Source organism: Mya arenaria, chromosome 7 (genome assembly GCF_026914265.1).
Source record: "Mya arenaria isolate MELC-2E11 chromosome 7, ASM2691426v1".
Taxonomy (NCBI): Eukaryota; Metazoa; Mollusca; class Bivalvia; order Myida; family Myidae; genus Mya; species Mya arenaria.
In genome coordinates this window covers 38,627,655-38,647,063 of record NC_069128.1, presented here as the reverse complement: position 1 = coordinate 38,647,063, position 19,409 = coordinate 38,627,655, and the positions used below count along the sequence as shown (strand labels likewise).

Sequence of the window (19,409 nt, the reverse complement as noted above, 5' to 3'; positions counted from 1 at the left end):
GTCATTTTGTTTCTTAGGGACTCAACCAACTGGAACAGTTGATGTCGAGATCAGTCAGGGGATTTTTGGTTACATCAATTTGATTTTTACATTCCCAGATGGCATTCAAACGGTATTCATTTTGCGTATCATTTTTTTATTTATAACCACGTGCTTGAAGCTAACAAGAAGTACATGCAATCACAACATAATACTGTTAACATATAGTATCCTATACGTGTGAGCATTTATCTACGTTATATTGTTATACTGCCATTATCAGAATTAATCTCTACGCAAGAAAATGAAATGATATATATATTTAATTGTTATCTCAAACTAAGGAAAGCGTTAATTTGATCGAAAAACAAGATCGGCCAAATGCTAGCACCAAGGCAGATGCCGGGAAGTGGGAACAATTCAACTAACACGACTAGCGTTAAATCATAAAAGGCACATTCTAACCTTAGTTATACATTTCAAAGATACAATATTGTGCAAATCAGGGTCATGTCCTAACTTTTATAATACAATTTACAATTTGTAAACGTAATTTTTAATGTAATATTATTGATTTGAACACTTCAATATGTAAAAAAAAAAATACAGCCATACACAGAAATTTGTGCTTAGATAATGGTTTTGATTTAAAAGTTTTGTCACGAGAGGTAACAATTCATTCAAATAGTTGAGGAAATTTGACGAGCTTACTAACATATTTAAATCTTTATGTGGAAAACTAATAATCATAAAGTCAAATTTAATACATTTTTTATCTAGCTCTAGCTACATTCTTTGCTGAAAGATTGTACAAGGAATAATTTAAAGAATAGACAGTTTATTTTTGGATGCAGGTTCAATAAGTCACATGAGCCGTGAGAAAAACAACAACAAATAGACACAAATAAACATTTAAAATGACATCGTAATTCGAGCATGTGAGGATTACCTTTTAAGGTATGTGCTTTTATAATTTGATATGCTATGCAATAACTTGTACAGATAAGAAAGGGCATGGTAAAACAAGACTTGAACGTCTTGTTATACAGTGCCAACATGATGCAAAATAGAAATCCTATTCAAGTGAACGTTTTTACGTATTAAAAATCACACATTTGAAAGACAGCAGTATCGAACATTCAATACATACACACCAATGGATGGATTCTGCAATACATAAATGTATATGTTAAGCAACATAATATAACAACAAAATGAGTTATATTGTCTTTATTAAGTAGAGTTGTATTTAAAAGCTTTATGTAAGTATGTACTTCACTTTATGAGATAAGTAATATGAGTACTTTCGAAGACTTGTTTTAATTTATGCATACAAGGATTGGACAAGTCATGTTTAGAAATGTATATTTTACATTAGATTCATCCGATCATTTTACTGTCCTTATATGTATAATGCATACTAAGTGAGATTCAGTCAATATCTTAATTTAACACTCGAAATTTGCTTTCATTTAGGGAGTGACGTCAAATCTTTGTGTATGTTCATGACGTCATTTCCTGTTTAGGTATATCAAGTACCAAACGTTTCAAACTTTTTGTCACAAAACAAACAATATATATCTTTTAAGATGACAATTGAATCATTCTATTTAATAAATGTTGATCATATAAGAAAATGAGATGTAAGCGTATGACTTTCTGAAATACTGACAATTATGCGAAAGCAGTCCTTTTATATATTATAAAACGTGCGGAGGGCTATTTATTATTTTTACCTTCAGAAAATTGAGCAATGCTAAATTATAAAAGATTTTAAAACCCCCGAGAAATGTTGGTAATAAGAAATGGGAAACAATAAGGTATAACATGTGATACGTATATATATATATATATATATGAAAAATGATTGCGACATTGGTATACAAGTAAAAATGCTGTATATCTCAAGTCCAATTATTTATGCATTACATTATATTGAATAATATTCTTAGCCAGTAACCCCGCTTATTTATTTGAAATGCTTTATTGTTAATGGCATGTTCCATTTAACTTCAGCGCATCAGGCCCTATAAAAATAGCACTGTCTTAATTAAAATACACTTTAAAGCACCTGTTGAACGAACTGTGCACAACAGTAAAAGAGTATAAACATATTTGCACCACTTGTTTTTAAAGTATTCTAGATTGAATAAATACGAACAAACAAATTAAATTTAAATGAACATGCATGCTACATAGTCAAATGAATTGTATTCCTATCTTTATTGCATATCGATTACGACATATCCTTGGCGACCGAAATGCCGGCCATCAAATCTAACATTATAACCTTTAGCCTGCACTATAAAGAGGAATGTTTCGTAAACGACGTAAACGAAAAGCTTATATGAAATATAGAAATTTAATGATGTTAATAGTTCAAATTAATTGCAGTAATCACAGTATGTACAGATTCCACCATGAAATCTTAAACCTGTGAAAAGTTTAAATGAATAGCTAAACGAATAGTCTTAGTAAAATGATACTACTGTAGTTTTTAATATTTACAATTAAAGTTATCAAACACATCGCGTGTATATGCGTTTTTCTTTCATGCTTTACGATGAAATATGGGGTTTTAACAGTGAAATAACAACAGTGAAAATATCAATTTGATATTTTCACTGCAAAATAAGGAGTGAAAATATCAATTTTCAGAACTACTTTTAGAATCCTTTGTTGTTACATGTACTTGCCTTGGTCAAAACAGAACACTGGACTTCAGTTAATTATGTCAGCAAAGGTTAAAAAAAATAAAGAAATATTTTATAAATTTAAATAAATATATAATTGGAAATTAACAACTTACCGTTTATTACCGGTTATCCCGTTTATCAAACATTTTACTGATCTTTGAAGCTGAATGTTCGAACATTTGCTTTCATTCCAAAAAATTACAGACAAAAACAACTGTTCGAACATAAAATTTTATAGCATCGATCAAATGTATTTTGAACTGTTAACCGTTGTAGTACGTAAAATGAGCTTCCTGGAGAATTCACACAACAATTTACAGATAGATCCGATATTTTTTACCCCACCCACATCTCAAAATGTGTCAACAAACTAGCGTGGCATTTACTCTTCTGGAAAACAAACATTTTAAAGCGAAACAGACTAGTCTCTGACAGTAAGATGACTGTATATTAACTTACTATAAAAACACGCGTATATGCAGTCTTAAAACTAAGAAGAATGGTTTAAAATCCAATGAGTATCCACATTTGTTTTGCTAACACATTTGACCTTCCAAGTTTTCATTCTATAAATAGCGGCTTAGTAATTTGGTTAAAATAAAAAGTGTTTTCATTATTTTTTGGAACATTTGTGCACTAATAATACTTCATTTTTGACTGTTCATAAAGCTTTGCAATAAAAAACGAGCGAATATTAAGCTATAAGAATGAATAGCAGAGAACTATTTCTCAGCAAACCGAAAGTAAAAAGTTGACAGCTATAATTATGCATGAGGGGCGCCCCACGGGTAGCGGCGTAAAGCCCACCCTTTTCAAAAAAGGGGGAAATTCAGAAATAAATAAAAAACAAATAAAACTCCGAAAATAAGCATAAAAGAAACAGAAAATTTGTTTATTTCAGTGTAAGATCGTATTTAATTTCACTCGTGATCATAAAAAAACTACATTTTCACTCGTGGCTTCGCCACTCGTGAAAATATGTTTTTCTATGGCACTCGTTAAATAAAATACGATCTTACACTGAAATAAACAAATATCCTCTATATGGTTGCATTATATGGACGATTGATTAACAAATGACAACGTACGTTTTGGGCCGAAATCGGCCTCACCCAGATTAAAAAAAAATACATCACGGAATAATGAACATATGTAGCTCGTATTTCCAAAGTTTTAAAGAAATATTTCAAAAAACCTTGAAATGGCGACTTGTTGAGTAACGTACGTGCATTTCACGATTCCACTGATTACCGCGAGATATTGATGCTTCGTTGCGCTCGGTGTTGTACGTTATAAATCAAAAACTGATTCACATCTTTGTTTGTTTTTATCTTTATCATATAAAGTTTTAAATGGCATAAGGATCACCTTTTGGTTATATTTCAATTAATTGTAAAACCAAATATAAACACGCTTAGTTAAAACACAACATTGTCATAATTGTATTAATTAATACCATGTAAAAAAAATTACCTCCCTTTATTTTTTATATTAGTTTTGCAAAACAATTAAGTTATTATTTATGAATTACTACACCTAATTAAATACAATTTATTGGACTTAATTTATTTTACAAAAATAATATGTTAATTTATTAGTTTATATATTTCTAAATTCCATTTATCGAATTCGGCCGGTTAGCTCAGTCGTAGAGCGTTGGACTGTTAATTAATCGGACAACCCGGGTTCGATTACTGGGCTGACCAGGTCACTTCTGTTGTGATTGGTTATGAAATCCTTTCTACGACCATTCGCACTGTACCACTGCCCCTGGCATGTACAGAAGTTGTCAGTTCCTTGCAGAAGTGAAGGCACCTAGTACTGGTTAACCGCCCAGGATATGTGTGCGGTGGTTGAACTGTCACTCTGGGACCCTTCAATGTGCTCACGCCGGGACCCGGAGTATAAACTACACACCACCATTATATTCAAACCTTCAATTTGCCATAAACGCCAGGACCCGGAGTATCATCACCAATTTCATTCAACACCGATCGAATTTAATGAAAGTACTAATAAACATAAAATGCCACCATGAACTGAATTTTAAAAAGAAAGAAAAAAAAAACCGTCCTTGAATTGAAATTAGGACGAAAGTGGCGTATATTAATCAAGAAATAGATAATAATGTATCTATGATCAGATATGTTTCATTTTCTTAATAGAAAATAACAACATATCTATTATAAAAAAAGAAGAAATCATTAATTCATTGTGAAAGCGTGAGCACCGCATGCATACATAAAACAGCAGACTAAAAATATCATCACTATATCTATGGCGAAGTCATATGATATGAAAGATCAAACCTTCAATCAATTTAAGGCTCAGCGGTGCCAATTAGAGCGTCGGTCCAGTTCCTGACACCGCGTGCCATGACATTGTGACGCTGGTATGACAAATGCTATACAACCGCTGTTATGTGTGCGCACATGCCAACAACCCTGGCACCCGACTTACACTTACAGTACCACCCATTAATGGCGCCCTCGTTATACCCAACCCAGCATTTGTATCTGATAGCTGACATGCTGCTCTGTATTTTAATACAAAGAAGGCCAGGCGTTTGCTCGCGAACAAAGATATCGAAGTTGCCATGTTCATCAAGGTGTTCTTGTACGTAGGATGGCTTAAGCTTAACACCAACAGTCAAAGTCCTAAGGTCGGACTCGTCCAGCTTTGGAAAGTCCGGCACCACACCAGGTTCAGACAATAGTGCCCAACCGGAGGACTTAGTCAGATGGTCGAGTCCTTCTTCGACCCTTGCTTGCAAGAGGTTCTCATGGCGGCTCATCGATATCAACCGCGCGGCTGTCAATAGTTCATCTTCATCATTACCTAGAAAATAAATTAGTTTGATACTACACATGTACAATGATATAATGGTAATAACTTTAAATTACAAAACGACTATGGCTTTTCCCTGTAGATTTTACTCGTATGTTACACACAGGGCTTCTTATTGTACATTGCTTGACTTCGACGGCCTTCCTACGGTCCTTGGTCTTGCTATTTTGGTAATATCCCAGCTTACATTTGTTACATATGACATCATCGTCGCAGGTCCTTTCAATTAAAAATGTTTTTCTTAAATATTTCCTTAGTGGTTTATGTTGTGACCCTGCCACTGGCCGTCTATCTTTTGGTTCTAAACGTTTTGTGCAAACTATGCACGTGTACTGTTTAGCCATACTGAAAACATACAAATCTTATTGTAAACTAACTACCACAATAAACGATATACCACGCGTCCATTATTTGTGTATAATGTACTTGACATGGACAATTTGCCTTTATTAGTTATTTTATTTTTTGTTTAATGGTTTACCAGTGTATAATGTTTCCATGTTTCATACAGATATATGGTTCTTTGTTGTTCTTTTTCACCAAAATATGTTTCAACACGGGCTATGAACTATTAGTTGTGTTTAACCTTCCTTTCAAAAACATTAATATACGAACTTTTATAGAAAAACAAATAACTTTAAATAATTAAATATAACGAAAAATGTTAGTGAAAATGTTTATTTCACAAAAACAAATCAATTTCTCAAATTAAATTTAAAAATAAATACTTTGGTATTAATTTTATTATCTCCCTTTTTTTCTCACATGAAGGGAATTAGTGTTCTAAGTTGTAATTTGGCGCCATTTCACAGGAGACTTTTTCTCGAGCAGAATATTAAAGACATCATTTAGCAAGTCTGGTAGTATAACGTATCAGCTTTATTCTTATTATAGTTCTTTTCATTTCTAGTTCACTTCGTTTCACTCAGAGCCAGATATCAAATGAAGATAAAAATACATCACCTTATAAACTGCGGTTGGCTGTTGGGTTGATCCGGATCTTGAAGCTTTGATTAAAAAAATCACTTACGCCTTTCAATACTATTTCAAACGTTGAAAAATACTCGACACGAACAATCAAGTCTCGGAGCGTCTGCTTAGAAACGGATATTTGATTAAATCATGGCGGTACTCAACCGATTTTTGGAAATATTGAATCGATTATTTTTAGTAAAAATATTTATGAGTGATCTCAAGTTTCAGACGATGTATTAAACCAAAACACACGAACACATATGACAGACTAGACACTTTTTGGTCACATTTAAGGTCTAAATTAACATTACTAGGGAAAAAAACAAAAGTATTATTTTTAAATTACGTACAAATTAAGAAGCTTTTTTTGGTGTTTAAGGGTAGAGCGCAGATAAGTGTCACGACCAAACTGTGCATAGAAGTAAATAAGATAATACTGAATCCTATGTGAAAAGATCTCAGTGACACTTGCATGCGCTCTGTGTTTATTTTTACATTAAAAACGCAAAACTCGGCAGAATCAACGCTTTTGGCGCGAAACCACGTGCTTTGCGTGCCGTTTCTGACGTCATCTGTTGGCATAGTGGAAAACTATTCGTAATAAAATGCAGTTTACATGTTACTCTATTTATTAAAAACTGTCAGTAACAGCAGTCAATAACTTAATATTTTTGAAATATAGAGGCCGTATATGCCCATATGCCCATAACGTACACATGTCTTGATGTATTACAAATTAGATGTCTTTCCTTTCAAAAATAGTTGACTATATATAAAGGGAAAAAATATATAAAACAATATCAAGGTTAAGTTAAGAGAATGATGTGCAATTTTGTTTAAGTAGCTTGAATTGTACTATACCGAATACAGTAACAATAACAAATAGTTGTATGAATAATTGTATTGAGTTGAACAATAACCTTTAATATATGCTTTTGAACCGTTGATATTACTTCCGTTTGAACAACAATGTCCTTTTTACCATCCAATGTGCTAAATAATAATTTGATTTAAAAAAATCGCATACTTTTGCATAAAGATTTGTATTGGGAATAAACTTACCGTTTATAAGGAAAATGGCAATTCCATTTTAAAACGTTTTCTTGTAGCTGAATTCTTAAATATTTGTACAAAACATTGGACGAACACTTTTATTTGAACATAAATTTGATGGTTTAGCACGTATTTACTATGTTTTCGAACTGTCTGACTTATAACATAAAATAATAAATGTATAAAATGTAGAAGTGACATAAATCTCCAGTAAAATAGATTTATATTAAAATTGGTTTAAGGACTAACGTGTAATCGATTAATCATGTCCCTAAATACCATTGAGTTCTGTAACCTCCTATTGAAAACAAAATTTATACTATTTTAATGATAATATTTTGGAAGACTCAGGGAAGCACTTGGGTAACCGATAAACACATACAGTATGGATTTGCAACATAGCAAAGTATTTTTAGATAACAACATGCTTGACAAAATAAAACAGACGTGGTCGACTGGCCGAGGGAAAACGGAGACAAAACACTCCTTCTAGGGAAAACTCAGAAACGTCTGCTCGTTTGGCATACATATTTACATAATTTGTCTTGTACAACTAGATGTCGGGCCTTATCACCCATAAGCTCCTTAAAATTGATGTATAGAAAACATATCATTTACATGCTCATGTATACGAACTATATCAGTGTGTATTACATCGCTATGTTTGATGCAGACAAGTGAAAGCAAATTTATCATTTACATAACAGTTTGCATAATAACAGACAACTTTGACCTTTAACATTTTGTTATCAAATAAAAAAATCAATTGAATCGATGTAAACGTATCGGTTCCCCAAAACTGAATGTCTTAACATTCATATGCGCACGAAGTACTCATGCATATATATCACTCGTTCTTACAAACGCCACCTGTCGGTTATTCCATTATAAACACGGACAAATAGTTTTCTTCTAATTCGTTTTCTTCAAAAGTAGAACATTATACTTCACTGAATACCATTATATAACCTCCTATAGAAAACAACAACAACAATACTATTTCAATATTATTATTTTGGAAGTCTTAGAGAAGCACTTGGGAAACCAATCAAATTAAAAAAAAACGGGAATTCCGCTATAAATAATCAATTATTTTTAATCTGATGATATTTTTTAAATCTACCCATTGTTGATTGGTGATGACATTTTGAACTACTGTTTACAAACTTAATGCCGAAGACAAAATTAAAGAAACCTTTACACAAAATCCATGAATCCATGCAATATATTCAGTACACTTATCGTCGTCAGTCAGATACAGTTACTCGTTTATTCTTCAAAAGTGTCCTCTTACAGACGTTTGAACTGTTCCGCTTGGAAGAACACCAGTTTTATCCACGGCTTCTCCTCGATAATATCCTAGCGAAACGGCTTCTTACGTCTATAAGAGGACTCTTTTGAAGAAAAACTCGTAATGTATCTATGTATAGGCTGGAGTTTATTAAGTGATTTCTTCGAAAATAAGTAACCCAAGGAAGCGCATCGCAGCGAAGCGACCGTGGATTGTTATTCAAGAAGAAATGACTTCATAAATTATAACCTACTTAGCGTTAGCCCCTTCCAAATTGCATCAGCTTTAAAATTAAGCCGTGCGCCTATCAAAACGACTTGTCAATCAATTCGATATATTGTGACGTCATTTAAATCAGTGTTTACACTGAAAATGCGCCTTTGCATATGCAAACAGTAGGCGTGGCTATATACGCATGCGCATTTATAGCAATTGACTTAATCTTGAAGAGTCGTCTTCAAAAATAAGTACGATTCATCAAAATAAGAAACGAAACATTTTAAAAATTTAGCGCCCCTGATAGACTGACAATGTAGGACAAACACTAATACATAATCATGTATAGACAATATAAATGTGGATACACTCATCCTTGATTTAAGATAAATGAATCGTTATTTAAACTTGACACAACTTGGAAATTCTAGCCTTGATAATCATCGAAATGTCTCTATATATGTAAGAATTGTTTTGTTTCATAACTTTGTATCAACTGCATAACATTAAACAAATATGTACAAAACCCAGGACAGATGAAACCAGCAAAGTCACAAAACACTTACTTTTTTAGCACTTCGTATAGATAAAAATAAATATATTGCAAAAGTAAAAACTTTAGCAGGCAAAATATCCCTTCTCCCTACACCGTAAGATAAACCCAACTTTCTAACTGAAATAACTACTTACATATTGATGAATACTACTTGTGGCCTTCCACTTCTCTAGTATGTCCACTTTGCCCGCCGATCCTTCTGGTAAAGTTTCTTTTTTGTTCGTGTGCAAAAAAAAAGACGTATACACAAACATGTTTCTACAAACAAACATTATTTATAACGTATTCACTTAAATCTATTAGGTTAACAATCATTGCTTATGACTAAGAATTATTAAATTCTTATCAAGCAATAAAACAACAATTTTACATTTAAACTAGTACTGGTGATGTCCCCATATACTTTAACGATTCATCTCAGGCAATTTCGCCATGAATCAGCGATGCCGCTATTTTAATTTCGGTTCATAACAATATAATTAATAAACTAGCACTGGTGATTCAACCGTGTTCAGTGTACATTATGATTCACCTCTGGCGATTCTGCCATAAATCATCAATGCCGAATTTTATTACTTTATAACAATATTTACTAGTACTGTAACTGGTGGTCATTCAATACACATCCCTGCAGCAATGACAATAGGTAAACCAATGAGATTGAAACTCTCTCCGCCCCTTCTTAATCATTGCGAATTTACTTCATATCATCTAAGTATTACTAATTCATTTCTGGCGTTTCCGCCGTGAATCAGCGATGCAGCTCATATTATCTTCAGATTATCTTCCTTAATAATGCACGAATTATGTTGTGCAGTGACATAAAGTGTATCATAATTCTGTACAACAATTGAATAACACATGTTAACAATATCCTAAGAAATTAACAAATGCATTCAAATTGTTACAGAATCTACAAATCCCAACTTTTTCTAAGTAACACCTATTATAATGGCTTGTCAGCCAAGACAGGCAATTCATCTGTTTAGAGATTATAATGGCAGCCAAGCCAAATGTACTTTCACTCATAAAAAGAGTATAAAAACAATATCTGTATTCATTAGCAGATACAGATCAAATCCTTGAAAATTACATAAAACATTCTTTATTATCTCTCAGTTTCTTAACAACTCAACTAATAAAATATTTAAATAAGTATTCTTAAAAAAACATATTTTAATGCCATCATTCTGAATTTGAAATATTCTTCCAAAAAAATCCACAATTATTCAGCATTTCTTAAAATCTTTCTTGTTCAATTAAGAGAGAAGATTAAATTTCATTTATAATACTTATCTTTATATGTTAACTATATGGCTAAAACAATGGCTGATGTTGACAGGTAATAATGTAACAGAAAACCACAATATGCGAGGGAATACGATCGGAGCGCGGCACTTTGACTTTTCTCGCAAAACAAAATAAAAAATATCACCTATATATTCTGTAATAGTATTTCAACGAAACACTCACTTTAAAGTAGAACTAGAAGCACCTAATATTAAAGTGGCGAAAATAACTTCCTTTAACACACTTTAATTGATGCCTTTAAAAACAAAAGAACATTTTCTCACTGGTTACACATTGTGTATGAACTGAATTAACTCATAATTTCTACATGTTTTATTTTTCCACTGCACAGTTTGAATTATCATGATAATACATGTATATTCAATACGACTTATTTTCTGTAAGAGGATTAAAAGCATGCTTTGTCCGGTCATTTCTGTAAACACGGACTTTTGCCTACAGCCCGGTTCGACCTCAATTTTAACAATCAATTGTATCGATTTGAACGTATCGGTTCCCCAAAGCTTATTGCCTTTACATTTATATGCGCACGAAATGCTCGTGCTCGTGCGTATGAATCACTCGTGCTTATGAAGCGCCACCTGACGGTTAATCCTTTATAAACAAGGACAATTATTTTTATATTTCTAATTCGTTTTACTCAAACGTAGAAAATTATATATTTTGTTGGCAATATGGTTATTTAATGTTTTTGTTTTTCCATTTATTTTATTTAGTGAATAAAACCATGAATATATACATCATACATTACACTGTATGCAAAATTACGTATTTTAATGACGTAACTTACAGAAAAGTGTAATAAATCCTAAGCTAGTCTAGTCTTTATGGTAATGTGATGAAACTCATACATAATACATCGTAAATTATATTTAAAATGGTTTATGTAAAACACAAGCTTAAAGGGCTGTTATTTGGGTGTAGGAGAATAGAGTCGGAGCTCTCCGAAAAGAGATTTTTTGTAAGAAAAAGGGAATAATGAAATAAAACAATCATAACGATCCTTAAACGAATCTCTATGTAAGTGTATTGTTGTGGTATACAGAAAATTACATCAGCATTTATAATAATAAATGGATTATATGATTATATTAAAAGCATATAAAAGGAATAGATGTGTGCAATTAACTAATTTGATTTAATTGTCATAAATCAAGATATTCAGAATATTGTGGTCGATTACACTAAGAAGACACAAGACGCTAAAAATAGTATATGTCACAAGTATAAGATTTTGCTACGTACATCATATTCATTGATGTCATCATGCGTGCCAATATTATGTTGCTATTCATTTAAAGCTCTTTGGGGAAACATACACTGATAATTTGACATGCAATACGACTTTTTTTGCGACGGGAAATTCAGCATGCATCAAATGGTCACTTATCGTGTTGAAATCCGCTCTAAGATAGTTGATAATACTAATGTCTTTTTACAAATAATATAATTAACCAATTGTAATGTCACTCTAAATAAGTGAATGCTACGTTTGCATGTACTACGATGCAAAAACTAAATGAATGACATGATTCCTATTAAGTTGAACATTTGGATATAGGCGTAGAATAAAAGGAATATTTGTTCCATGCGTGATAATGTGTTTTTACTTGGAGTTAATTGTCGGTAGTATTTGTTTATTGAATTTAAAACAAATCTTGATCTTGATCAAATTATAAAACATTTTTCCTTAAAAAACAAATGTTTAAACGTATTTGTTTAAATTATATCAAAAACACATCCAAACAAGTTAGACAAAAAATATTGGAAATATTCACTTTTGCGCCCATGTTTATTTAACCAATATTGATATTTTTCCGCAATAGCACTAATTCATTAAAAGTCATTCAGAAAGCTATTTGCTTCTCCTCATTTATTTTCATAAAGAACGTTTTACTTATTGTGAAGATTGAAATTGACATATTTTACTTGCAAATACAAAGAAAAAGTTCGTCATAATACTTCATAATGCATGCAAGTGTACATCCCTAAATCTTTACATGGCAAGCATATCAAATTTAAATTGGTAAAATGATTGAAGTATAACTTTATAAATATAACAATAGTAGAATAGGAAATAATCAAACTCATCAATGTATTTTCATTTGTTTCAGCAGAAATTAAATCAAATTTACATCATTTTTTTCGCTATATTTCTTAACACCATTAACATCTTTTAACGATGTTTGTACCAAAGTTTATTTAAATCATGACATTACATTCCGTTCTTATATAAAGGTACCAATTTGTATTCCTCAATCACATTATGCTCATTTCAAAATATTCGGCTGCAATTATGTTTATATGGATTTTTTGTTGTATGTTCATGTACGTAGGATCGTTTATATAGCACATACACTCTTTTCTAATCCATGATCATGAAGCACAGTGCAATCTATTATTATATAGATGTTACTGGATACTCGATATATATATGAGTCAAAAAGAAATTACACACCAGCATACTTTATTCCGTTATGGTAATTTAATTTAACCAGTATAACCTACATGAAGTAAAGCAATATGATTATTTTTACCTGAACTTTTTCTTAAAATACTTAAACGTGTAGATATCGCAATTTATTCCATTTACGCAAAACCTATTTCAATTCCCGTGCTTTTGTTTTTAATGTCATTTTTATTGAATCAATCATGTTCTTCTTTTTATCCCCCCGCCTCAATTGTACAATTTAGGGATAATAATATGCCAAAAAAACATACTTTCAGAACTGAAATCTTAAAGATGCTTAAATTAAAATCAAAATGGTTCGTTTGTATCTGGCAATCAATTCTCCTGTCCAGTAAATTTTCAATGTATTGTATGGTATATTTGTACTTATATTAATTCTATTACGTCTAATACAATGTTTGTCTTTCCTACTTGCAGACGCACCATCCGTCCCCGGGAAAACCGTATAAAGGCGGCAGGTTCACAGGACACTTGTGTACAGACTCTGATGGCGAGCTGCTATGTAGGATGTTAAAGGCGGCATTCAAGAAAGGGTTGATGTTCAACTTTGGAAAGGAAGGAAAAGTTGTCCTGGATGGCGTCACCTTGTATAATAGGCCATTGTATGATTTCAAGTAAGTGTTAACTGTTGTGAAGTAGGGGAAAAATGTTCTGAATGCCGTTTCGTTAAAGAGGAACATGTATGATCGTTTTGATGAGTGGTATTCAGGCTAAGCCATTTTTTTATCGCATATAACGTTTTCATAAGTCAGTGGTGAAGTTCAATATAGGTAAAATTAGTTAGATTTACATGACGTTTAACTAAAGCAGCGTTATTTACACCAGTTAATATATATACATTTGATATTTAACTTCAAACTAAGGAGTGAAAGTACCAGCTTCAAGAACTCCTTTTAAAGCAATTGCATTCACTTCCCTTTTACCTGAATGAATACGGCACTTAAGAACCTGTAAATGATTACAAATAATAATTGATCGTAAGGACAGATTGCATATGTTTCATTGAAGATGTTTAATAGAAATAAACACAACTGATCGCTCATTATGGAAATGTCAATTCCCAATTTTCGAACGTATTTGTTTCAAAACATTTCCTTCCGGATACAACATATGAAAACAAGTGTTCGAACATCACTTTAATGTTATAGTATGTATACAATATATTTTGTTTTATATTTGTCTGACACTGTAATTAGAACTTCCCGGGAAATGCACAAAGCCTTTGACTGATACATTAAAACACCCCACTTTTCCTCAATGGTCATCTCACTGACGAAGAGTGGTGAAGAATGTAATATAAGGATTCCGGAACATGCAATATAGTTCTTTGGTAGAATACATCGTTTAGAAGTCTTGATAACATATTGCTCTTTACGGGAATAACATTAATACGATTTGGTTCATACCAAAAAAATATTAGCTACGGCTCTTATAAAAATGACGGACTGAATAATTTCTTATGTAATATTCAGTATTTGGCATAGATATATAATGTCGATAATTATGCGTATAATGACAAACTAACAAATAAATAGACCTGTTATATAATTATGAATACGATATTCATACAATATAATTATTTTTATCGAAAAACATATCGCAAATGATCTTGTAATTGAATGCACTGTTTTTTTAACATGTTTTGTTTATAATGGAATCTATAGTATACAAAATCAATGTACGAGGATCACGGAGCACGACTTCACCGTCCATGAGGTTTAAAAAGAATGTAGACTTCGTTTAAAATGAAGACCATATTCGTAACGTAACATTCACTGTGTAACGTCAGTTAAAGAATCATATCCTGATTTTCCTGCATTAACAATCTGGACGTGTTTTCCACCCATTTCATAGTAATTACGCGAAACGAATCAGTGAGAGAAACAAACCCATTTCATCAAATGATTTTTTTGTAATTAATTTATTTTTTCATTCAGTGAACTCCTATAATTAAAAGGCACACGGTAAGCTCGGATGTGATGACGTCATACAACTGACGCCATAGATTCTTAAGTGTGTTTGTCAAGTTCTAAATATAAAGACATGAGCTTTAAATGAAATTTGATATTCTTATATAATCATACAAACATATTTTTTTAGTAGCAGATGGTAATATACAATGCGTTATAATAGAATATTGCGTAAATGACGAATTTTTGCATGCGCCGTGGGATCTTAAATCCAAGTTTAATTGCAAAAACCGTTGGTCAAATTTTACAACTCTGATTCCAATTAACCCTGTCAGAATTAATTTAATCATTTAAAATTTAAAAACAACTCACAGGGTTACTTTCTACAATCAAGTGCAGAATCTGATAATATTACATATTTGCAAACATTTAAAAAATTGTTTTTTAAAGAGAGAAGACCTGTTGATAAAAATATCACTTTCAATTCTATACTCATTATATGAAACTTTAAATATGTGTTTTGTTTCATTCGAAATATTAAGATTGAGTTAAATGCATATTTTATTGTAAGTCGTAATATTAAAACCGTAGATATTATGAGAACAAAATTCTGTACACTTACTCACATAAAAATTCTTAACTTGGGTTAGAAGTCCATTCATCACATAGGGTTTAAGTTATGCCCTCTTATATAGTGAACACAAACGGACGAGCGTTGAGCATCCCATTATGGTACTCTTGTTAAATGTTTATATTGCTTGTATACCGTCCGTATATCTAAGACTTATATCATGTGTGCTTAAAGATCAGCTGAACATGTTTTTAAAATAGCAGAAATTGTGGCATTGCATCTTTTTAAAATATAACATTTGAAGTATGGGCTGTCTTCACGCAAGATATTCAAAGAGCGAAATATTATAATGCAAATACAATACGGTCAAGTCACCGTATTATTAGGAAAGCTCTATTAATTAAAACGGAGGCGAATAATTTCATACTTGACATACATTATGTCTGAAGAAAATGCGGATTAACATACTTAATGTTATGCCTCTCGATGAAATACGGAGTTTTAGCGTTGAAAAAAAAATGCAAAATTAGAATTCAAAATATCAACTTTTAAAACTTATATAAAATTACATTTTAGGTACTTGGTCTTTAACAGAACTAATTACGTCAGCTTCGAACCACAAAATATTGCCAAAACAATTTAAGATTTGGAAGAGGTTGCATAAGTTTAAATAAAGATATATTTGGAAATAAACAACTTACCGTTTATTAGAAAAATGGTAACTATGTTTTTCAAACTTTTTCATAAACTATCAAGCTGAATGTGCGAACATTTGCTTGCATTAAAACCGACAAAAACAACAGTTCGAACATAAATAGGATGTTGTATCAATGTTACTAAATATCAAAAATGTTAAAAACGACCTTTTAAATGTTAGCTCAATAATTGGACGCGTAGTAATTTGGTTATGTACTAATGTCCTGTCTAATTTAAAACTGTTTTCGTTATTATTTGATGCATTAATAAACATTCAATAGTTAGTTTTCATAAAAAAATTGCACAAACAAAAAAGACTGAATTATAAACTATAAAAAAGTGCGTTAAGTGCGTTTACCCCGTCCGTTGGGTAGCGGCGGGGAAAAATCGTTTTTGACATGAATATTTAGAAAAAAAATACTAATTTAACTCTGAAAAGAAACTTTTTATTTCATTTTATTGTAAAATGTTATTTAATTTTACCCTTGATCAAAGAAATACTATAGTTTTACTCGTGGATTCGCCACTCGTAAAAATATGTTTTCCATGAAGCTCATGAAATAAATTACGAACTTACACTGAATTGACCAAATATCATCTATTTCACTGTAACAGCTGCCGTGTAACTTAACATTGTTAAACACAGCAGCACTGAATTAAAAAAAATCGAAAATAAATAAACCGCAAAGTAGCTCTTTCGTTTAAATGCCTAAAAATCATTTCCCTAAGTACTCGAATAATCTTAACAAGGTAATAATTTATACTGCTTAATTAAACTTTTGATTACACTAAAATTGAATTGTATACTTCTTTATAATGTAGAATGTAGACTGATTTAAAGAGGTCAGGAACAACTATATGTGTACAGCTGAACCAGTTTGCTTTTGTTTTTATGCATACGTTGCATTTGAAACAAGGTTCAAATTATCATATAATACGTTTTTAGTATGACCTATTATTAACGTTACTATCCAACTTATGTGACTCGCAAGTACGTCCTACATGAGTGTGACCCCGGATGTTACCTATAAACATAAACAGTGTGTGTAAAGTTATAGTATACCGTGAATCTTACAAAGTTGCGGATCACCTTTGCATTACGTTGAGTACATGTATATATGTAGTTAAATTCTATATTTAGAGAATGGAAGACATACGATGCATACACACAGACATTGAAAGCGCAGCTGTCAGCCAAAGGTATCACAGAGGCGAATATAGATCAGACGGAGGATCTATTCGAGACCTTAAATGTCAACGGTCGGTAACTTGCATTAGTGTTATGTTGTCGAAATACTCACTCAAAAAGATAATGATAAAAACCATGCATGTGGATATTGTATATAAAATGTATATAACATGGCATGCCAATCTTGAACATTTTTTCTCTATCATTGCGGTCGTTTTTGTGCCTTTAGTGAACTTTGTTTTTAGATGCTCGCCTAATAAAGGGATAATTTAACTGAAAAACTCTTTACAATGGCATTGATATATTTCAATACAAACAATGAATTACTTTGTTCAGTTTACATAGGATGATTTTTACATGTTGAAATCATTATATTTAATTATTCCTTTACTGATATGTGATTGTTTATGGAAACAAAATCATTTTTACTATATATGATATTTTGGATATTGAATAAGTAGATATACAGTGTTTTTGCAATTTGCTTGTAAAGGATTTTTTATAAAGTGTATTATAAATAATAAATTTTGGATATTGTTTATTTCTTCTTGATAATTATGCATATACTTTGTTTTAATTTGGTTAATGTATTTTATTTGATACGTTTAATAACTTCAGGTTCATGTTTGTTCGATGCTGCGCCGAGTTCTTAAATGAGATGTTAGTGGACTTTGCAGACAAGGGCATAACAGAGGCAAATGCAGAACTTAATGTGCTTATATGTCTGTTGTCCCAGGTCGTCTGTGTTGGATATACATTTTTTTCAAAGATATCCTGTTCAAAAATAATTAAGCGTATTGCAAATGATATTTCATTAGATCATTTACTCAATTTAAGAACATAAAATGTGGCTGTTTCAGAGGATTCAAATAATTACGTTTGATGATTATTTTATTTGTCGATACTACACGCTCAGATTTTAACTTTTCCATAAGAAGATCAATAGTAGCTATATACCGGAGCGTTTGGCTAAAAGTAGAACAAGCATGAACCGTGGGTACAATGTAAATCATATATATCAGCAATATTGATGTTCATACAATTGTGTTTTTTTTAAGTTTGAATATGCTTTGTAAATCTAATGAGTTTCCCTGAATCTTTTAATCCACTATGCGTATTACCCAGCATAATATAGACAATAGTTGTTCATTCGTTTGGCTGTTTCATTGATGCTCTGTTGTCTGTCCCTCGCTAAGTGTAAGTTAAGCCTTAACCTTTTGCATTCTATATAGGAATAAAAAAATTATCATGTGTTTCCGGGTCCGAATAGAAAAATCCGAACCGTTGACCCGCGCGGAAGCGGGTACAGAGGCTTATCAAGTTACCGGCCACTAAGCTTGCCCGAAGATCGGATTTTCTTTATCCGGATAGTTGAAGCATGATTTGTATTTCTTAAATACCTATAGATATAAAAGTGTTGTAAATCAGGCTAGATAACATCTCTGTCACCAAAAAAAAAATTGAGCGATTTTGCTTACTGTGAAATAATGACGCGAAGTAATTTCAGATTACTGTTGGTCTCAAATAGTTGACTTTTTTTTTTCCTTTAAGATTATAATTCTTGCGTAAAAATATAATTTCTTTATTGAAGACATAGTGAACTTTTAATTGACCATACAATAACATAGATAAGATATGGTTCGTATTAG

General features: G+C 31.6%; 1 protein-coding gene across 8 annotated transcripts in view; it reads left to right on the top strand.

The window, feature by feature from the left end:
* Positions 1 to 19,320, top strand: part of LOC128240301 (E3 ubiquitin-protein ligase DTX3L-like) — an 87,101-nt gene extending 67,781 nt beyond the window's left edge. For all 8 annotated transcript variants that reach the window (XM_052956899.1, XM_052956900.1, XM_052956892.1 and 5 more), the window contains 4 exons: positions 18 to 112; positions 13,812 to 14,008; positions 17,713 to 17,831; positions 18,379 to 19,320. In XM_052956899.1, coding sequence (XP_052812859.1) covers positions 18 to 112; positions 13,812 to 14,008; positions 17,713 to 17,831; positions 18,379 to 18,413 — 446 coding nt within the window. In that variant the 3' untranslated portion in view covers positions 18,414 to 19,320. The remainder of the gene's footprint in view (positions 1 to 17; positions 113 to 13,811; positions 14,009 to 17,712; positions 17,832 to 18,378) is intronic.
* Positions 19,321 to 19,409: the final 89 nt, after the last annotated feature.